General features: G+C 40.3%; 2 protein-coding genes across 2 annotated transcripts; one reads left to right on the forward strand and one right to left on the reverse strand.

Moving 5' to 3' along the window:
* The first annotated feature begins 5,580 nt into the window (after window positions 1-5,580).
* Window positions 5,581-15,991, forward strand: cars2 (cysteinyl-tRNA synthetase 2, mitochondrial). Its single transcript, XM_076302890.1, has 15 exons — window positions 5,581-6,018; window positions 6,118-6,168; window positions 6,351-6,468; window positions 7,769-7,840; window positions 9,934-10,039; window positions 10,136-10,216; window positions 10,657-10,786; window positions 11,143-11,276; window positions 11,996-12,063; window positions 13,015-13,081; window positions 13,388-13,526; window positions 14,245-14,368; window positions 14,754-14,852; window positions 15,030-15,248; window positions 15,763-15,991. The coding sequence occupies exons 1-15, from the start codon at window positions 5,774-5,776 to the stop codon at window positions 15,826-15,828; spliced, it is 1,719 nt and encodes a 572-aa protein (XP_076159005.1). The 5' UTR covers window positions 5,581-5,773; the 3' UTR covers window positions 15,829-15,991.
* A 1,106-nt stretch (window positions 15,992-17,097) lies between these two features.
* On the reverse strand, window positions 17,098-20,450 carry LOC143142163 (THAP domain-containing protein 6-like). The gene is made up of 6 exons (XM_076302894.1): window positions 20,189-20,450; window positions 19,085-19,277; window positions 18,846-18,950; window positions 18,398-18,585; window positions 18,094-18,212; window positions 17,098-17,992 (listed from the first exon to the last, which is right to left on the reverse strand). Exons 1-4 carry the CDS (start codon window positions 20,266-20,268, stop codon window positions 18,400-18,402), a joined length of 564 nt encoding a protein of 187 aa, XP_076159009.1. The 5' UTR covers window positions 20,269-20,450; the 3' UTR covers window positions 17,098-17,992; window positions 18,094-18,212; window positions 18,398-18,399.
* Between the last annotated feature and the right edge of the window lie 263 nt (window positions 20,451-20,713).

The raw sequence follows: 20,713 nt of genomic DNA on the forward strand, positions 1-20,713 counted from the left end.
GCAGGGAATTCACGTGGAACCGTCGCAACTCTGTCATCATTATGTTAAGCCCACCCACCGACTCTACACACAATATGATTGGCCTGATCAAAGTTTGATTTTTCCAGCTCACAAGCCAACAGAGAGTTGCTAGACTATCCTGGCTGCAAATTTCATTTGCTGCTGCTAGGGTACATCTAGATTTCTAGGTTACCCTCCTCCCATATTTAGGGTGAAAATTGGCAGTAGGACCACGACGATGCAAAAACTCAACTTTCACATCTTGGTGTTCTATATCTACATCAATGGACTTTCCTAACCACCAGTGATCATCATACACCACTGCCAGCCAATCCCCTGTCTCAATACTGTTGATAATTATATCAACAGTAGCACCCCCAGCATCTTTCAATGGCTCCTCTTCCATTTCATCCACCAAATCGTACATTTCATCGACCGAATCCCCTGCTTCTCCCATCTCGTCTTCCATCTCCTCTATCAACATGGATGGCTCTTCCTGGCCCTTGCATCAGTCTGCTGCTCCTCTGAGCAGTCTCTTATACAAAGAGTAGCTGGGGGAAAGCAATGGCAATTCAATAGCACTGCAAGAGCATGATAGTTGTCTGTAGCTAACACCAAACTGGCGAAGCCTATGGAGAAGCCAATACTTCTTTAGAATCTTGCCTGATACACTGCAAAAAATTAAATCTAATCTTATAATAACATCAAAAAAATCTATTTGGTATTGTTTCTAGTATGAAAAGACTTACCTCTTGAAAGGTCATTTTGACTTAATTTAAGAAGACTTTTTAAGACTTTTTAAGAAGAAATTTACTTAACGCACTGGCAGACAAATTGGCTTGTTTTTAGGACAAATTTGCTCAATGCACTGGCAAATCTGCTTGTTTTCATGATGAGATGTCTTAAAATAAGTCAAACTTTTCTTAAATTAAGTCAAATGATTTCATGAGAAAGCGCTGGTAAGTCTCTTTATACTGAAAACAATACAAACTAGTTTTTTATCTTGATATAAGATTAATAATCTTAGTTAGATTTTATTAGATAAGCAGTTTTTGCAGTGTAATGCCAGTTGTCTGTGACCTGATTTTTCAACGGCTCGTTTCTGTGCCACATGAGTTGTATAATTCCTTCTCAGCTCTTGTGAAAAAGAAGATATCTCCTAATGTTGGAGTTCCGATGTTGGCTTCCCGTTATCATCCTCTCTGTTTCTGTTCATGGAGAATCTACAATCATTTTATCTTTAAGTTTGACATTTGACTGTTCTATTTGAGCCTTCTTTTTCCGCCATTCCTGCTTTCTTAGTTTGTGTTGCTCTTTTGTTAATTTCTTAACCTTTTCTTTCAATGCTTTTATCTCCCTTGCGTGTCTTTTCCTGGTTTTTCTCCTCTCTCTCTCAGCTGCAAGGGCACGCTGGGTTGAAGTAGGCTCCTCAACAGCCTGGTCCAGAGGACATTCTGGTGGGGTGTCTATTTCATTTAGCCATCTATTCTGCATAGCTCTGGACCTTTTCTTTGCTTTCCTCCAATACTTATTGCGGTGTCTTTTTGCTCTGGGTCCTAATTCTCCTACTTGTTTTACTTTTTTGTTTTGGACCCTGTCCTTCCATCTCTGTCTCTCCTTTTCTAACTGCTGTTTACTGTCTGTCCCTTCTGCTCTCTGGGTCACTGTTAATTCTTTCTCTCCCTTTTCTCTGGTACTGTTTCTTTGTTTTTGCTTCTGCCTAGATTACAGATAAAAACAATACTTTTATGAGTTATTATTATAAGTTATTTGGCATTTGGGTATATTAAGATGTTTTAAGTCAATCAACATGCATACTTAGATCATATTATCATGTTATGTAGTTGTAATACATTACTTAATGAGTATTTGGGAGCACTTTTCCACTCCGTCAGCTTACATGTCAACACCATCAGACAAAATATCTGACAGAGTTGACGTCTGACGGAGTTGACAAAACAACATGTTTTTTTTAACTTAATCATGTGTAGTAGATGGTAGCCATTTTGATTTTCCTCAGTTGCCAGCTGCCACTAAACTAAACCAAAATACCAACTTTTATTTCAAACTTCTTGATTGAATTCAGCTCTACTTTGAAGACAGTGTTGACACATAAAAGCTGTGACCACAGGGATTTCAACTTTCAACGCTGAACAATTTATTTTTTTAAAAACACTTATGAGACCATGTGTTGGACTGCTGCATCCATCAACAGAAAGAAGTCAAAGGGGGTCCTCAGGGTTAAAGCTGACCAAAATATGCCTGATTTATTTCGAATTTGAAAAATATCTGACGGAGTTGACATGAATCGAGGACAGATTTTGAAAGGCTGTTGTTAATGTATAAAATAATGCAATGTTCACGTTAAGTATTTTGTGATATTTTATTAAGCCATCCAATTAACCTCATAATCATATTTGTGCATTTTGGGCATTTTAAAACACTTTATTTTTGCAGTTTGATACTGTAACCTCTGCGGAGGACGAGTTCATTTGCATGGACTTTCATAGTACAGTGCCGGTATTTTATGAAATTACTATGAAATAATATAAATATAGCCAAAACTAAAAGTCTAAACATACACAATTCTTTCATATCCAACTTTTAAAGCCTTTTTAAATGAAATAATGTATTGTTTTTTAAAGGAAATTGCAACATTTTGATGGGAGACATGTTTTGTCCCTTATCTCAAGAATCAGTGATATATATATTGTTTTTCCAAATTGCAGAGCCCACTATAAGGATGAGTAATAATTTGACTGGCATTTCACTGCGCTAGGCCACAGATTTGCCTGCAAACAATTAATTAGGCTGTCTGCCAGTGGCGACTCATAAGGGAAGCCAAGGTCAACACTTTTATATTATTTAAAAGATAATAATGACAGTAATTTTGTTTTTAAAGTATTAATTTCTTAAGAAATACTACACATTTGATGCTGTTTATCTCATTTGTAAATGGTGCACTGTCACTTTAAGCCCATTGTGTGCCACTGTCCACACGTTCTCATAATGCATATAGCCTATGGCTAGTCCACAAACTCAAACATTGTTTGTGCCACATGTATAGCACAATATTAACAATGATAAGCATGATATTAAGTTGGCACAAACAGCTTTCATTCCTTTGGAAAGAGAAGCATGTATGATATGATGCTTGCTTGACATTTTCTGTTTGCAATTAAAAGTGAATTATGAGCCTGGTAGCCAGTAGCCACCTAGCTACAGTAGCTGAGTGGAATGCGTTTCAATCGGCATATCATGTGCTTCATGTAAATAAATGATTGAATACTTCAAGACTCGCCAGTTCCATTACACAAAGGCAAAGACAACTCTTCATATTCTTGTCCACTTTCCAAATCACAGTGAGTGCAGCTAGTATGTCATAGTGACCTGGATCTCATAGTTTCCAGTATAGGCTAGTGAGAACCGGATAAATTCGCAATCTCCTCTAATCTCGTATTTGTTGCCTTCAGGGTTTCCTTTTATACGTTTCTTATATTTAAAAGAAGATATCAATCATCATCAACAATGACAAGCCAGCTGGAACCTACTCGTTTTCTCTCCCTCTCGTGCGTGCTTAGATGCGTTCTCAATTAAATACAGTAGGCTAGCATAAGTTGGATCTTAATGGAGAGGACTCGAAAAGTATCATCTTTATGTAACATGCTGTTGGTGCATTTTGACATTAAACGTTCTCTAACAAGAGTGCAAATCAGTTTGCAGTAAAGCTACTAGTTATTGGCTAAATGTTGGTCCTTCCTCTGTCTCTTGGTGCCCTACACACAGTGTATAACGCGTGTGGGGGTAGCGGCAGCACTGAACTGTGCTCTGGCCGCGTGTCTCCGCTATTTTTTTATTTTTTTTAGTCGCGGAGCGAAAGTGTCTCTGGGGTGACTGGTCCACAATCAGGACATTTAGTTTTTGATTCGAGACATGTCAAGTCATCACAAGTCAAAGAGGCAAAGTCCGAGTCAAGTCTCGAGTGAATAGAATTCAAGTCCAAGTCGAGTCGCAAGTCATGCCGAATTTTATCAAGTCAAGTCTGAAGTCATTAAAATCATGACTCGAGTCTGACTTGAGTCCAAGTCATGTGACTCGAGTCCACATGGCTGGATGTTACCCAACATCACTTAGAGCACCTTTAAAGTTAATTTACAATAATGAAACCTCTTGTATTGGCATTAACTTACATACTGGTGCTGTAGCCTACTATTCGACTTATTCAGGCGGCGGCCATTGTGTAAACCAAAACGAGGCTACAGCAAAGATGGTTGATTACGAAGATACTTCCTGAGAGGCCATTTCCTGTCCCCGGTAATGTATGCAAATAGGGTAGCAGTAATACACGCCCCGCACAAGGGGGGGGCCACTATCCCCCATTTATGCAGTGATCAGGCTCCCTTTTTAACATTAAGGTCTATGGCAGAATCCAAGAATTTCCCAGAATTTGTCAAAGCCTTATTTTTCTGAGCAATGGATGCACATTTCGGACACGGTATCATGATCTCCAAACCCTCCTCCCCATTTCAAGAGAATGTTGTGACAGTATGACCCTCCAGTTTGGAAAAAATCAACATTAATGAAGGTGTACACCAAGTTTGTTTTGTACTCCGGCTTTTGTCTGGCGTGGAACCGAGGCTTTCAAACGTCAGTGACACGCCCCTGTGCAGGCGGGGACTGAACCAGAGCCAGTCTCTGACTGAACTCCACTTTGCCCTCATAGACATGAACTAGGACGACCCATCTTGCTACGCATGAATTATCTTTGGCTACAGGGTATAATGATCATTAATGCATTTTCGCCACCTACTGGGGAATACATAGAACTCAATAATCCAAAAATGGTTTGTGTACCCTGTAGCCTCGTTTTGGTTTACAATGGCCTCCACCTAAATAAGGCAACTATAGGGCCTATATGCCACCGGTCAGTAAATATAGGCTAAACTAAGATTATATCATTGACATAAAATTGTAAATGATGAAAACAAAAATGTCAATAATAAATTTGCAGTGTTGATGTTTCAATCACTGTGATTGAATCTGCAAAAGTTCTACTCAAAAGGTTTTACACAGGTTTGACATTTTTCCTGATTGAATGACACAGTGTACACTGGTGTGTGCTTTGTTTTCTTTCGTTTGGTGGTGTGTAGAGGTACCAGGGTCTGGATTTTCCAGGCTAGTGTAGAGGTGCAATCCTATCAGCAATATAGGTGCAATCCTACACATATCCTACCGCTGTATTAAAGGTAGTGTACACACAGTAGCCTATAGAAAAGTTGAACATTTTGCTAAAAAAAGAACATGTATTCCCATCGATTTGATCAGGCTAGGGAAAATGCGAAACAATGGCAAAAAGCAAACAATGGCAAATGCCTTTGCCCAGACAGTGTTCAGTATATCAATACACCACTGTTTGCATTAAATCAAACACTTTGCAAAGTTTTATCCGTCTTGAACTCACCCCAAGGTTACTTGGTTGGAGCATGAGTTCCGTGTTGTCTCGAACGCTGCAATAGTGCGCAGCTTCCGTGTTTTGCGTAGTAGCCTACGGTAGCCTACAACGTCCATACACGACGTCAAACTGCTTCCCACTGTATGCAGGGACGATTCAAATTCAGAGGTGCAAATGGCAAAGTCAAACGTAATTGTTCTCCTGACCATTTATTTTCAGCGTGTTTGATTGCATAGGCTAAATAGATGCGTGAATTGCTAGGATATAGCCTACACAATCTATCGGTGAGGTGACGTAGGTTGTTGTTTTAGTATCAAGAAAATGAGGACAAACGTGACATTTCTGACGTACGTTTGGAAATGCACATCAAAATATGTCACGTTGAATAGCAGTCACACTCGTCACTCTTGCAAAACCATAGTTAGACCACACTGTGTTAGTACTAGTCGGTCTAGTGAGAACAAATGGTTGAAGCCATCGGGATCTGATACAGGAATAAAGGTATACAACAGCCTCACCAAACAGAAAGAGCCACTTATATTGGCTGATGAGGGGATCGCAAAATGGTATGTATGTAGCAGCTAGCTTAATGTGTAAGAAAATCTGACCCCATTAAGTTTTCGATTGACGTGTTGCATTTATCATGTACATGTTGTACTTTGAAGGTACTCCTGTGGACCTACTGTGTACGACCATGCGCATCTTGGACATGCGTGGTAATGATTTCGCCCTTTGCACTTTACCAAAACAAAACACTCTGATAATGTTCACAAGTGCTGGTGTTTTTCACTGTAGGCCTACACATTTACGTACCCTAATCATGTGTGGGAAACTGTTGTTGACTATAGTTAAACATTATAACCTGTCTGAATCTATTTATGACTGTCTTTCTTCATAGCTCCTATGTTAGATTTGACATTCTGCAAAGGATTCTGTCAAAAGTTTTTGGAATAAATGTTATCCACGTCATGGTCATCACTGATATTGATGATAAAATCATAAGGAGAAGTACGGAGGTAAGCTACTAAGAAGTATGTTAGGCAAGTTAATTGTTTAATAGAGCTGAACTTTAACCTACCTAAAAGAGCACTCAGTTCGAACTGCCCAAGCTAATTTCCAGCTATATTCATGGCACTGCAAATTACCTGACTGAAGTATGGATACAGGAGATGCAACAACCAGCCATAACATTATGATCCCCTGATAATGTCTTGTAGTTCCCCCTTTTGCTGCTAAAACATCCCCCACCTGTGGACGTATGGTATGGACTCTTAGGCCTCCTCAAGTCCTGTAAGTTGTGATGGGCCCTCCATGTATCAGACTTCCCACACAGCTCGCTTGGATTGAGATGTGGGGAGTTTGGACTGAAATCATGCAAGGCCTTTACACTGTCTCGGTTTATTACAATACAGTAATTCTCAAGCATCAGCCTCTGTGTGCACTGCAGTTTCCCTTTTTCACCTGCCCACTGGATCTGTCTTTGGATTCCACCAGGCAAAAAACTTTTGTATGCGGACTTGAATATAAGGAGCAGACACAACTCTTGCACTAACATCCACATGATGTAAAAGAAAATGTGATTCATCAGACCAGGACTGATGTTCTGATGCTCACACGCCAATTGCAGCAGGTGCTTTTCAGGGTGCACAGAGATCAATATGGGTCAATTAGACCCTTGTCAAAGTCTCTCACATCCTAACACTTACCCATTTGTCATGCCTCCAACACATCACTTCGAGGACAAACTGTTGATTTGCTGCCTAGTATATTCCACCCACAGACAGGTGCCATTGTGACAAGATAATCATTGTTATTCTCTTCAGCTGTCAGTGATCATAATGTTATGGCTGATCGGTAGATCAGTAATGTTGCTAATACTGTACTTATGCTTAACATATATTAACTGTGCGGTATTAAAGGTACAGTCCATTCTAATCCATTTGGCTACATTTTATGTCAGATTCAACAAATTGCTTGTCATGGTTCTCTAGCTGTCTGTTCTGATTGGGCGATAAAAAACAAAACTCTGTCCTAGCTTTTAAAAAAGGAAACACAGCTTGATTGGGCTGATCCATACACTACTAAAAGGGTTCAACACAGCAGGCTGTGTGTTCAAACGGAGGATGTGTGTTTAAACTGAGGATGTGTATTTAAACAGAGGCTGTGTGTTTAAACGGATGATGTGTGTTTAAACGGATGATGTGTGTTTAAACGGATGATGTGTGTTTAAACTGAGGAGGATGTGTATTTAAACTGAAGAGGATGTGTATTTAAACTGAGGATGTGTGTTTAAACTGAGGCTGTGTTGATTTACAGGAGAACATCTCTCCCACCGTGCTTGCCAGAATGTATGAGGAGGACTTCAAACAGGACATGTTATCCATGAAGGTAAATACCTTAGTGGGAACCTAGTTTGCAAATACTCCATAATAAGGACAAGTTTGTATGGAATTGGGTTTAATGTGTTCCTATGCATGAAGAAATTCTAAACATAACTGATCATGTTTTCCCGGTGTCTGTCACCTGTTACTAGTGGTAGGACTTTCCCCTCAAATACAGCAGATTGTTTAGATTTAGGCTACGTTTCTACGGTGACGATGAAAAGAGAAGACGCAGAAGTGGCGTCTCGTCTTCATTGTTTTATTCGCGTTTAGACGAGCATTCTCAGGGGAAATCTTTGTTTTAGGGCTGTCAAAATAACTGATTCATTTTGATTAATTAATTTGAGAAAAAATAACTGATTAAAAAAATTAGTGCAGATTAATCGATTCCGTATGATCTTTGACCCCAAACCGTTCTAGTCAGTAAAAATTAGACTGTAAAATGAAGGAGAGAGAAGAAAACGTGCTGCCTGGATCATTGATTGGAACATTTACTTTTAAAAAACGGCCTGATGGTGTTGATAAAAATAAAGTGTTGAAAATAAAGTCCTCTGCAATGTCTGCAGCAAGGAATTTACATATCATCGGAGTTCATCAACTCTATAGTCGCACATCAATGCAAAGAAATAAGTGTTGACATTGAGGGGAGTGTTAATTTATTTTCATTGTGTCCCCTAGGTTATATCTGTGGCCTTGTATGTGAAAGCATATTAGGTCATATCATAGATTATTATGGCCATTATTTGAACAGTGAAAATAATAATAAAAGAGTTTTTGAACTTTAATGTCACTAATGCTGATTATTCAATGATTCATTTAAATTTAAATATTTAAAATACTTTCACAGCAAAAATTATATATGCGATTAATTTAGATAAATTAATCACAGAGTATGTAATTAATTAGATTAATTTTTTTAATCGATTGACAGCCCTACTTTGTTTATATGAAGACGCAAGAGTATGTGATATTCGATTGGATATGCATTCCAGACCGCTGGGTGGTGGTGTGATAGAACCCCGGTACGTCACGCGCAGACATTCTAATTTGACAGTTTAGCCAGAGAGGTAATCAAGGATCTTTGGTTTAACCATAGACTATATATACAGTCTATGGGTTTAACCGTTTAGACGGAGACGCAACCCGGGTCGTCTTCAAAACTTTACACTCTGGAAGGAGTCTTCAGATTTTTGCGTCTTCAAGCCCCGATTGCATGGTCGCCGTGTAAACGAAAGGCACTTATGATAAAATATTTTGTCGTCTTCCTTCGCAATCGTTCTCGTATAAACGGCCCCCTAGAAGGTAATAGATTGCTAAAGCACCAAAATCAGGTTAAAGGTAGACTATGCAAGATTTTCACCTTAATATAACCTTTACAAAGCCAATTTGATGGTAAACAAACTTGTAATAGGGGAATCGTTCACCTAGCATAGCTATACTAACCTGACAATAGCCAGATGAATTTCGCTCCGCCTAGCTCCACTCATCCATCTGGAACCGATCCATTGAAGTGTTGCTTCAGAAGGCTGGGCCTAATCAAAAAATGCTTGCATATGATTGGATAAGGCACTTGTCCGTCATCTATTGACGTGCTACTTCAACCACTCACATTGAAGCCAACCCGTGACGCTGATAACAGTCTCACAGCCGCTTCTGCGCTATGTCACATCTATGAAACTCCCGCCCTGCGTCCTGATTGGCTGAACCATAAAGTCGGTTGCAGAAATCACTCTCAATGGAAGAGGTCCCAGATGGATGTGAGTGAAGCTAGGCGGAGCTAAGCGGAACGACATTCATCTGGCTATTGTCAGGTTATAGCTATACAGCATAGATGTAGCAAGAGAGAACCAGCCATGCAACTTCAAGAATTTGAACTGCCGAAACTGCATAGTGTACCTTTAATAAGGAGGAAACTGCATAGTGTACCTTTAATAAGGAGGAAAAACTGTGGTGCTTTGTCAGGAGTGTATAATTCTTACTTCAGATTTTTTTCTTTATTGAACATTACTTATTTATCTAATAATAATAGATAATACTTTTGAACATTACTTATTTAATCTAATATTAATATATAATACTTTTGAAATGTTGTGCTTGTAGGTTATTCCTCCTGTTGTTTATATGCGTGTGACTGAGAACATTGCCCATATTGTGGCATTCATCGAACGCATCATACAAAATGGACATGCCTACGCAACAGCGAGTGGTGAGTCCTGTCAGACCAAATTGATCACACTGTGGTTGAAAGAATCCCAAAATTTTGCATTAGCCCAACATTTCATTTTTGTTGTTGTTTGTACAGGAGATGTTTACTTCGATGTGGGTTCTATAGGTCACCGCTATGGCAAACTTATGAACCTAGGAGACACAGTTGGAGAATCAGGTATTTCTTTGATTTTCTTTCAGTGTTTTGGCTGAAACTGGATTTGATACTGTGGAAGTTCACCTTGGCAGTGCCATCTATCTGTATGTACAGTATGTCTATGTCTCCGTCTATTCTTTGCATATCTCTCAAATGGGTTGTCAGACCAACTTCAGAATTGGCAGGCATCTTCCCAAGGGCTCAATTGAGAGCAGTGTTGAGTGTAGCTTGACATTGTTTGGATTAGAAATGTGAAATATGTTGCTAAAAGAATAATTGATCGGCTCTGAAGTGTTCAGGAGATCTGGGGTGTAGGCTAGGCTTTTCCCGCGGGCTGTGTCAGCTTGGCTAGTTTATAGTATTTGAAGTGAGAGTTTGAGGTTAACATAAATTCAAATTAGCTTTACACAGAATGTCTTTAACAAGAGGAGATGTTATATATGACTCTCATGTGTTTACAGAGGGGACAAATAAACGGGATATCAGGGACTTCGCACTATGGAAGGCATCTAAACCGCAAGAGCCTTTCTGGGAGTCACCATGGGGACCTGGAAGGCCTGGGTGGCACATTGAATGTTCCACTGTTGCTAGGTAGGTTATTGACATCAAACATCACATCTTTTAAACTCTAAAGTACTGTATGTAGGGCTACAAATTTAAGTGCAATTATGGCCGAACAGATTAATGAGATGATTTTAAGAAGTCATCTTGTTTTACTCTTGGGGTTCTAACTACAGCTGTGATAAATATATCTGTTTGAATAAGTATATAAAAGTTTGCACAATCAAGCTCCATTTCAATGACGTTTCAAGCTTTATGCTCTTCTTCAGACTGTATTGTCTTCTACAGTAAACAATAGAAAGTTGGCATAAATAGTTTGCATAGCTCACAGTAGCTTTATATGTACACACGGTTACTATATTTTTATATTTATTTTATTTTTTCAGCTCTGTATTTGGGAGTCAGCTGGACATCCATTCGGGAGGAATCGATCTCGCCTTCCCTCACCATGAGAATGAGATTGCCCAGTGTGAGGCTCATCATCTGTGCCAACAGTGGGGCAACTACTTTCTGCACTCCGGTACTTGTATCAGCCTTTACATTTAAGAGGGATAGTGCACGCTGAATTTGATCAGTTAGCTTTGAGCCACAGTATGTTACTTCAGATGTAGACAAGTATTACTTCTCAATCATACAAAACAAATGCGGAGATGAAAATGGTTATATGAAAGTTTGCATGTGCACATTTGCCCTTGTCTTACCATGAATATTAAAGGAGTCATGTCGTAGGAAGCCATTTTTTCTTGTTGGATGTGATATAAGATAGGTTGATGTGACTAGGGACGTACCAGGCTTTTGGACTGTTCCCTTATGTTCCCTATTTGAAAATGGTTTCTACGTCAAAATTGCTCTCATTTATTATGCTCCCTCCCCTGTTACCATTGGACAGCCCATAGCAATCTGAATCAATAAGACTGAGCCATAGAAATCAACAATTTAACAATACACCTGCAAGAAGCCTAAATATGTTGGACAATCAGAGTGATCCCAATCATGTCTGTAAATTTCAAAATATCAAGATGAAAACCCAGCTGCAATATCAGCTTGTTTTGTCCTATATTGTATTTCAGAGCATGCAAGAAAATCATGAGATAATCATGAAATCATGAGATATTTTTTTTCAATAAGTATCTAGGGAATCTTATGACATAATTTGAATGTGCATGGTATGACTTTAAATAATAATTATGATAATAAACAAACAAACTAACTAAAGCAACCATTTTTTGTGCCTTCCAGGTCATCTTCATTTGAAAGGAGGTGTAGAGAAGATGTCAAAGTCTTTGAAGAATTATATAACTATTAAGGTAAGGCATTTAGCACTTGCATAAAACAGCTGTGCTCTTCTCATTATTTTCTTTTTTTTTCTTTTTGTGAGATTTCTAAAGTGGGAAATAATTCATCAAGCAAAAAATAAGAAGTTGAGACAATGTAAAAGTGGTTAGTTAAAGTTTGTTCACATAGATTTCAGTTTCTCAAAGTCACCGGGTACTGTCTGTATGGAAAAAAACCCGAAAAACAATCGGTGCTACCTAGCTCAAGTTGCTGCAGCCAACAGGTAGAGAAGCCAGGCAGCTACAGTGCTACACTCTGGGGTCATGAACATGGGGCAGCTACAGTGCTACACTCTGGGGGCATGAACATGGGGCAGCTACAGTGCTACACTCTGGAGACATGAACATGGGGCAGCTACAGTGCTACACTCTGGGGGCACGATTTTAAAGATGCCCTTAGAGTGTAGCACTGTAGCCGCTTTTTCTTGTACCGGCAGGACTCGTGACCTCGAGAAACGGAGATATATGTGAAAAATGGACGGAGTTCTCCTTTAAGGACTGCAAAACATTAATAAACATGGCAGCATGCTTCCAACTGCACCAAAGCAGACACAGCCATATTTGAGAGTGGTTTATAACATGTTGTAGATAGGAGGGATGTCTTGAAGGACAGAAAACTGGAGCCTATACTGATATGGCCAAGAGCACGAGAGGCCTTGACTCACACATATAATTGCATTAGGAGATGGAGAGGCACCTCTTGGTGTGGCTGTGACGCCTTGAAGCATAAACTAGTACATCTGTATCTTACTGTTTGATTTTGCACATGTGCACAACATATTTAGTGTCTGGCTTTAGCTGAATACATGGCCTGAATTAGTGAGACTAACCCCTGTGCTCACATTTTTAGGTGCATGTGAGATACATTTGAATTCTACAAGATCAAAACACATTAATACACATGTCTTATCTGTCTACATACAGGATTTTCTACAGTCCTATACTGCAAATGAATTTCGTGTGTTCTGTCTCTTAACAAAATACAGATCAGGTAAGTTAAATTACACATAAGCTAACACAAACTTGAGGCCAAAATCCAGGTCTTTCCAGATATAGTCCATGTAAATTCAGTCTGTCCAACCTGAGTGAGTGTAGGCAGCCATTTTATCCCAATAATCCCACTGGCAACCTGACTCTGTAAGAATATCATCCATTCACTATCTGTCTCAGCCATAGCCACATACTCCGCTAATGAATCAATTATGAGACAATAAAAGCTTACCTCTGTGATGTTGGCACCTCATAGGATGAGAATGTGAATAAAAGGTTTGTATGTTTGTTTGTGTATTTTCTACAGGAATAGAGTACAGTGATGAAAGCATGAATGAAGCACGCAGTTCATTGGCCACAATCTCTTCTTTTACCCATAATGCTCAGGCTTACATTCTGGGCCATTTGTTGTGCCAACCTATAGAGGAGACAGTCCTTTGGGAGAGGTACACTTTCCAATACCTATTTCCTGATATTTCTTATGTTTTCCCAAACAACTTTGTGCACAGTCTAATCAGTAATTACGTAACGGATAATGGACAACACGATGTTCGGGTATCAGAGAAATAATGCACTGCGATGTGTAACGGCTGCGCGTCGTGGCCACATTGCCACCTCGAATGTGCATTTTTTTTCTGATACCCAAACGCCGTGTCGTCCATTTGATTCCCTTGCACCATAGTCTGTCTGTTCTCTCTTGAAATGCTACCATGCTCAGTCACCACCTCTGTGTTACATCAGAGACTTTCTAATGAGGAGAGACTATGCATCTATAGAAATGCATGGGGTTAGTTTGTAATGCCAATATGGCCGTTGTCTACACATATCCCGCCCCTTCCGCAGCAAAAACAATTGACATTTGAATACATTGTGCCAATCATGTGTTGTGATCTTGCCGCTGAAGCACACGCGCATTTCTGTCGAAATAGATGCCCGATGAGTGCCCAAAAAGCGTTACAATATGGCCGCCGAGTGGAAGGACTTGCCTAAAAGGACTTTGGTTACATGTAGCATCAGAGAATATTGTATTCCATCCACACACAAAACAAAATACCAGTCCTGTAGGTTTAAGTAAACACATTTCCTCATTGAATGCAGTATGACTGCTAATCTTACAGTACAAGGACACTTTCCATAATTCTATATTCCCTCCCTATTTTTAAGGCTAGCTTCTACACAAACCAGTGTGCGGGCTGCTTTGGCTGATGATTTTGACACACCAAGAGCAGTGGATGCCATCATGAACCTAATTCACCAATGCAACTGCCAGCTTCAGACTGTCTCTAAGGTAACCTCCTGACCAACACTCCTACATGCATGTCTCACTGTGAATAGCAGTTTATTTTCCGAGTGACATGACCTGTCTGATGAACATTCTACACAGGCTACAGACTAAGGGCCATGTGCAAGTGGGAGAATATGGCCCTAAGTGAATAGTCATTTTTATCCTCACTGGCTGAACTTTTAATTGTTTAAATATGACCAAATTACATATTCAGATTTAATGTGCTTCAGGATTGATGCAGGTTTTATGAATGTGTCATGTACCCATCCTTCCAATAAAATCTTCTTACTTAAGAGCAGGATACAGGACTGCAATCTGGTGGATTTAAAAATTGTTAAAATATTATATTATATATTGAAATGGTATGTATTTATTTTTCTATGGTAAGACTGCAGGACTGTCAAGGAGTCCAGCTGTGTTTGGGGCCGTACTCTCCTACATTAGGGAAACAATGGAGGTATTTGGAGTTGACCTGCTGGACAGAAAGGTATGAGCTTTGCTTGCACAATGTCTCCCCTAAAGCGTGAGGATCAGGGTTGTTTTGTACAGCCATGCTGTGATATGACAAAGGATAATAGATATTACAAAATTTCATAGAGGGGTTGTCATTAGCAAAAAAGCATCATTCATCATCATCAGGTGTATTCTTTCCCCTGTCCCACAGGAGTCCAGCGGTGAAGATAGCTCCAGAGTCCTTGAGAATGTGGTGGAACAGTTGGTGCATTTCCGCAGAGAAATACGCAACTTTGCTCTCGAGCCTGTTGCTGATGGCTCGTCTGGTACGCCGAACAAGAAGAAGCGGTTACATCCAGACCGGTTGCCTCTGCTGACAGCATGCGATGCCTTACGGAACGACCTGACTCCATTAGGGGTTCATATCAAAGTAAGTGTCTGTACCTTCAATTCACTGACAGACATTATTGCCTCTAATAATTGCCCTGATATTCAGAAAGACTTTGAAATCGATAACATATACGGAGAGTTTTGAGGGAGTTTGATGTAACAAGTACTAGTAGGCTGAGTTTCATACCATTCAAACCAGGGTTTGGTTAATGTTGGTGCACATAATGAGCTTGTGACCAAGAAATAGATTTGCTTCAGTATCTGATTCCAATCCTATCCCAATCCTCCCCCATCTTTCTTATGCAGCCCTTGCCACTTAATCTACTAAACCCCTCTTCTACTGCACTTTTTACCCCATAAATGCACAAATAGGCTGACAACAGACATAATTTCACTGCATTTCTTACTTCCAGTAACTATATGCATGTGACAATAAACTTCCTTGTATCCTTGATTGATGTTTATTCTTTCTTTCCAAATGTGTCTAAAATCGGTGGAGGCACCCCTCCATCCTTCCAACATTAATAACTTGGGGTGTTTTGCTCTCATTATAGGACAGAGGCACCACCTCCACTTGGGAGATCACACAGTTAAGAAGAGGCAAGGAAGAGAAGAAATAGCTGTCTATTGCTTGTGAACGCGTTTTAACAAATGTTATGTTGGGGTGATGTACATAACAGCAACAGATGAATGTAGTAGTTGTCTTTTTCCTGTGTCTATGATGTTGTTGGGACAGCCGTTTAGTGAAACAGTGTTTTTCCAGTCCAATAAACTATTTTGATCCCGTGAGGGAAATTTGGTCTCTGCATTTATCCCAATCCGTGAATTAGTGAAACACACTCAGCACACAGTGAGGTGAAGCACACACTAATCCTGGCGCAGTGAGCTGCCTGCCACAACAGCGGCGCTCGGGGGGAGCACTGAGGGGTTAGGTGCCTTGCTCAAGGGCACTTCAGCCATGCCTACTGGTCGGGGTTCGAACCGGCAACCCTCCGGTTACAAGTCCAAAGCGCTAACCAGTAGGCCATGGCTGCCCCACCAAACAGTCAGGTTATGGATTCCTAGTGCCTTTCTCTCTCACACAGTCTCAACCATAGACATAATGGAGAGTAGACGCCGCATCGACCGCTACTGCCTACTGGCGCTGAAGAGCCATGGGGGCCGCCATCTTGGATCAGTCACCTGCTCCACTCAGTGTAATCTGTTTGGCCGGTGCAATGAGCTGTTAGCGCATTTAATTAATCATACCTCACTGAATACCGAACTGATTTTCAGTTTGTTTTGCTGCAAAGGTCATACATGTAGCTGATACAGGACACATGGTTCGGCGTATTTTAATATTCATAGTGGGCTTTCACAGTAATAGAATATTCTGATATATGATATAAAGTGACCAGACGTCAGAGATCAAAACTGGGAACATAATCCCCGAAAAGAGGGAAAAAAACGGGGACATTTCTAGTGTGACTATCAATCTGATGGAAAAAACCTAATGCTGTGTCTTCAAAAACAAAACAGGGACAGAGGTAGTTTTTTTCTGTATTTAGCCAGGGACAGGCAATCAGATATGGGGACTGTCCCCTGAAACCAGGGACGTCTGGTCACTATGATTGTGATGTAGGCTACGATAGGTATTTTGCAAATCACACACTATAATAGAATAGAATATAATTATTTAATGGCATTGCACAGAATACAACGAAACTGGATGGCAGTCCCCTTGGTGCTGATAAAAAAAATAGAGTTCTAAAATATATTTCTAAAATAATATAAGACAATACAAAACATACATGTCCAGCTATTGACAGACAGCCCCCCTCTCTACCCTCCCATTATCCCCACATACATTCATATAAATATGATAGAGAAGCAGAAACAGATAGTGGCAGTAAATTCACATATTTTAATAAGTTGAAGAAACAATAAATGATTATATTAGAGTCTACTTGAAGCTTTTTATATTTGCCTCTCTCGGTCATACACACACACACACACACTGTACTACCACGTTCTTCTGCAACCATCTCCTCCCAGCCCTTGACATTTAGCAGCCCCCCTCCCAACACACACACACGAAAGCTTTTACATGAGCTAAGACCCCTGAATGAGGACCGTTTTGCAGAGCTTTTCTCGTACTCCCTTTCTGCAGTTCAAGAGGGGAGTTTGGCAATGTGGTGCAGCCTTATCTTGAGAAACACAGACACAACCAATGACAGCAAGTCAGAATGACGAGCCAAACTGTCTCCTCAATGTGTTCCCCAAGCAGAAAAACATCCTCCGTTCCAACCTTCCCAGACGATGTGTGTGACTGTCGACACCTTAGGAGAAAAAAGCAAGATAATAAAATCAAACCTTCACTGTGCCTTATGATGGAATCACTAGGCCGCCGTTGTTTTTCAGGGCTAGCAGGTGGTAGCTCTTGTCAAATGAAGATGGTTCAGCATCTCTGACCAAGCTCGCACGGCACACATCACAGGACAGCTTTCGTAGAACCTGCTGGACTACAAACCCTGCCGGACTACAAACCCTGCTATGTAGACCAAAACATTTTCCACCAGACCATTAAACCGAGTGGGGAGATAACTGGTCACACACAAAGGGCCGAAATGTTGGCCGATGGAGATGGGTGCTCTTCAGCGGAGGACATCTCCACAGCAGACAGGGACACAGTGCTGTCTTGGGCTGCCACATTGCTTGCCTCACCAGGTGAGACACCACACCGAACCTTCAGATGGCGGAAGATGGTCTGGAACTGGCGTGCCGATGGAGTGTTATTCCAGCCGCCTTGTATGGAAAACATGCACACAATACATACATTACTCACAAGACATATTCATTAGGTATATTTTCTGAATTTATTGTAATTAAAACAACACCAACCCTACCTGACGCTCTGATTTAATTAAATAGGAGCTCCAAGTGACCCTGGTGAAACCTGTAGGTGAGCATACCACTGAACTTGGAGCAGTTCAGGAATCCGACAAATCTGATGACCGACAAGTACCTGCAAAAGAAAAAAGTTTTATTACTCTGATCATGGCGAAACAAGACACCCCAAGAAAGCACCATGTCATTTTGTTCAATTCAAAGCAGTAAAGTGAATTTTCCATCACATCCATCGGCAATGTGTAATCACCCATTCTTGAGTGCCTATCACAGGGTCGCAAACTCAGAGAATGCAAATGGTACCTTCATTGACAACCTTCGGTAATGATGTTCTTTAAATCCCCCAAAAGACTCTTCACTGCGGTCTTTGCCCTCTTTTCTCTGGCCACAGCATTCTTTTTCTCTCGCTCCAGACTTTCCACTCTTGCCAAGGCTTCATTGAGTCTGCTCTTAAGAGAGCTAGGAGAAGCAGGCAAGGCATAGCCATGATCCTAGTAGAAAGAGAGATGAACATGAGTAATGTTTCACTTTGACACCACTAGTTTATGGCCCACATTTTATAGTTATCACCTATCAAAGCCACTGCCAGCACTGTGTGTTTGTGTGTGTGTCAGGAATGCATGTTCAACGTGTCTTTAATTGTGTGTATATAGGTTTATTTGTGAGTGTTTAATATGAGTGGCAGGAAACAAGTGAGATTTTAATATGTCCAGGAACGTTATGATATGATGTTTAAAGTAGAAATATTCACATCGTTAGGCTGAGGTTGTGGGTGTGAGGTTGCCATTTCTTGGGAATCCTGAGAGGCAACGGGCAGCCTTTCTTTAGCTCTTCTGGAGGTAGATGTAGCCCTGCCCTTTTCCAACAAAAATGAAGAAGCATAATGCATAATACAATATATATATATAAAGGGATAAGTATTTCACCCTGCCCTGTGATTGATAATATTTACATTTATGAATGCTAATAGCCGTATGATGATACACCTACTCTTTTGAGGCGACCCGGGAAGCTGAAGACGGATGGAATAACACCATCTCGAAGTCGGACAGTCTGACCCGTCCTATCAAAATCGCCCTGCTTAAAATGCTGAGAGCAAAGCACTGATGAAGCACTTGCAGTGAATCCTTCTCTCCTCAAAGCCACTTCCCACTTTTTCCTCACATCTTTGTCCTTGGGAAACCTTTAAAATTAAAACAGACGATTTGGGAGTCTACACAAAAACATTTCACAAAGGAGGTCAAGCTTCCCTTACAAAAATGAAGTGTTTGTCGCAGATTTGCAGCAAACCTGTGGGTGATATGTGGGGGGGGGGGGAATTAGTTCACTACAAAATATTGCCAGACGTTTGCCAATGTTGTCCAGCAATAATGGCAAACTTCAAGTAAACCTAATTTGTATACTACATTGCTGCAAATTTGCTACAACATTGCCAAAAGTTAATCACAAATGTGTGCCAGAAATGTAATTTGCATGTGAAAATATGACCTTGTGGCAACTGTTCGCCAGAAACCTTTTCTCCTCTTAGAACCTTTCCTCAACAAAACTCTAAAAATATTTTGATGCATATCTGTTGATAATGAACCAAAGTTGCTGAAATTGTGAATAAGCTTGTTTGCAAACCATTCTACAGTCAGATGTTTTGTTGCCTTTAAGTAGGTGGGGTGGGTATAAGACATGATAGGGTGAATTACATGTTAACATTGTGGAACACTACATGCTGAAACACACTGGCTCTATTTAATAATACCAGAGAACGTCTAATAAACGGGCTCTGATAATACACTGCTGGGCAAACTGTGCCACTTAAATTCGCTGGCCAATGTTATAGACCTACCAGTAATAGTTGTTTTATTTCTACAATAGCATTGTGTCAGTTGTAATTTAAGTCAGTGTTACTGTTATGGAATATAACTTCCAAGTGTCTCAGTTCATAGCCGTCTGGGTGAACACCGGGCCAGTTCAATAAACATAGTCTAACTGGCTACGGTTTCAGTTCAGTAGTCGAGAACTAATATAAGAAATCCTTGCTACTTCTCAACTGGTAATATTCTATTCACGAAATACATCGATTACGGTAATGTTAAATCTTACTTGTGAAAAGTAATCCCCCGAGCCCTGTTCGCGATGGTCCGCCGATTTGAGCAGGAATATGCTGCACAGTGCTCTGGCATCTTTTCTTCTTCTGCTGCTACGCAACTAGGACCAGAAAATGTCTAATAGAATGTCTAATCAAAGAGTATAGAAGTTACTCTTTGGTCTAATAGGAAACGGACTCTGCTCATAGACAGTAAAAACAGAGAGTTGTCTAATAAAATCCGTAGACGGGATCTGGTAAAAGAAAGGCTCTGCTGGGCCTGGGACTATGACTGGTCAAAGATGGCGACCACATGTAAGGAAGTGACGTCAATTCCGGAAATAAGTACATAATTTACTTTAGCCAGAAAATGTCTAATAAGACATTCTTTATGGAGAATACAGCGGGAAAAAACGTGTTTTCTTTTACAGTTCATGGAAAAAATAGTCACATTAGGTAGAAGCTTTTTATTATTATTCGCAATTCACATTTGGCGTGTTCGTCTTCATGCAGATCTGTGCAGATCTGACTTGATGTGATGC

This window comes from Alosa pseudoharengus, unplaced genomic scaffold, assembly GCF_046254945.1.
Source record: "Alosa pseudoharengus isolate Yale_2024_CS ecotype anadromous, Long Island Sound unplaced genomic scaffold, YU_APseudo_1.1 YU_APseudo_1.1_scf_24, whole genome shotgun sequence".
Taxonomy (NCBI): domain Eukaryota; kingdom Metazoa; phylum Chordata; class Actinopteri; order Clupeiformes; family Clupeidae; genus Alosa; species Alosa pseudoharengus.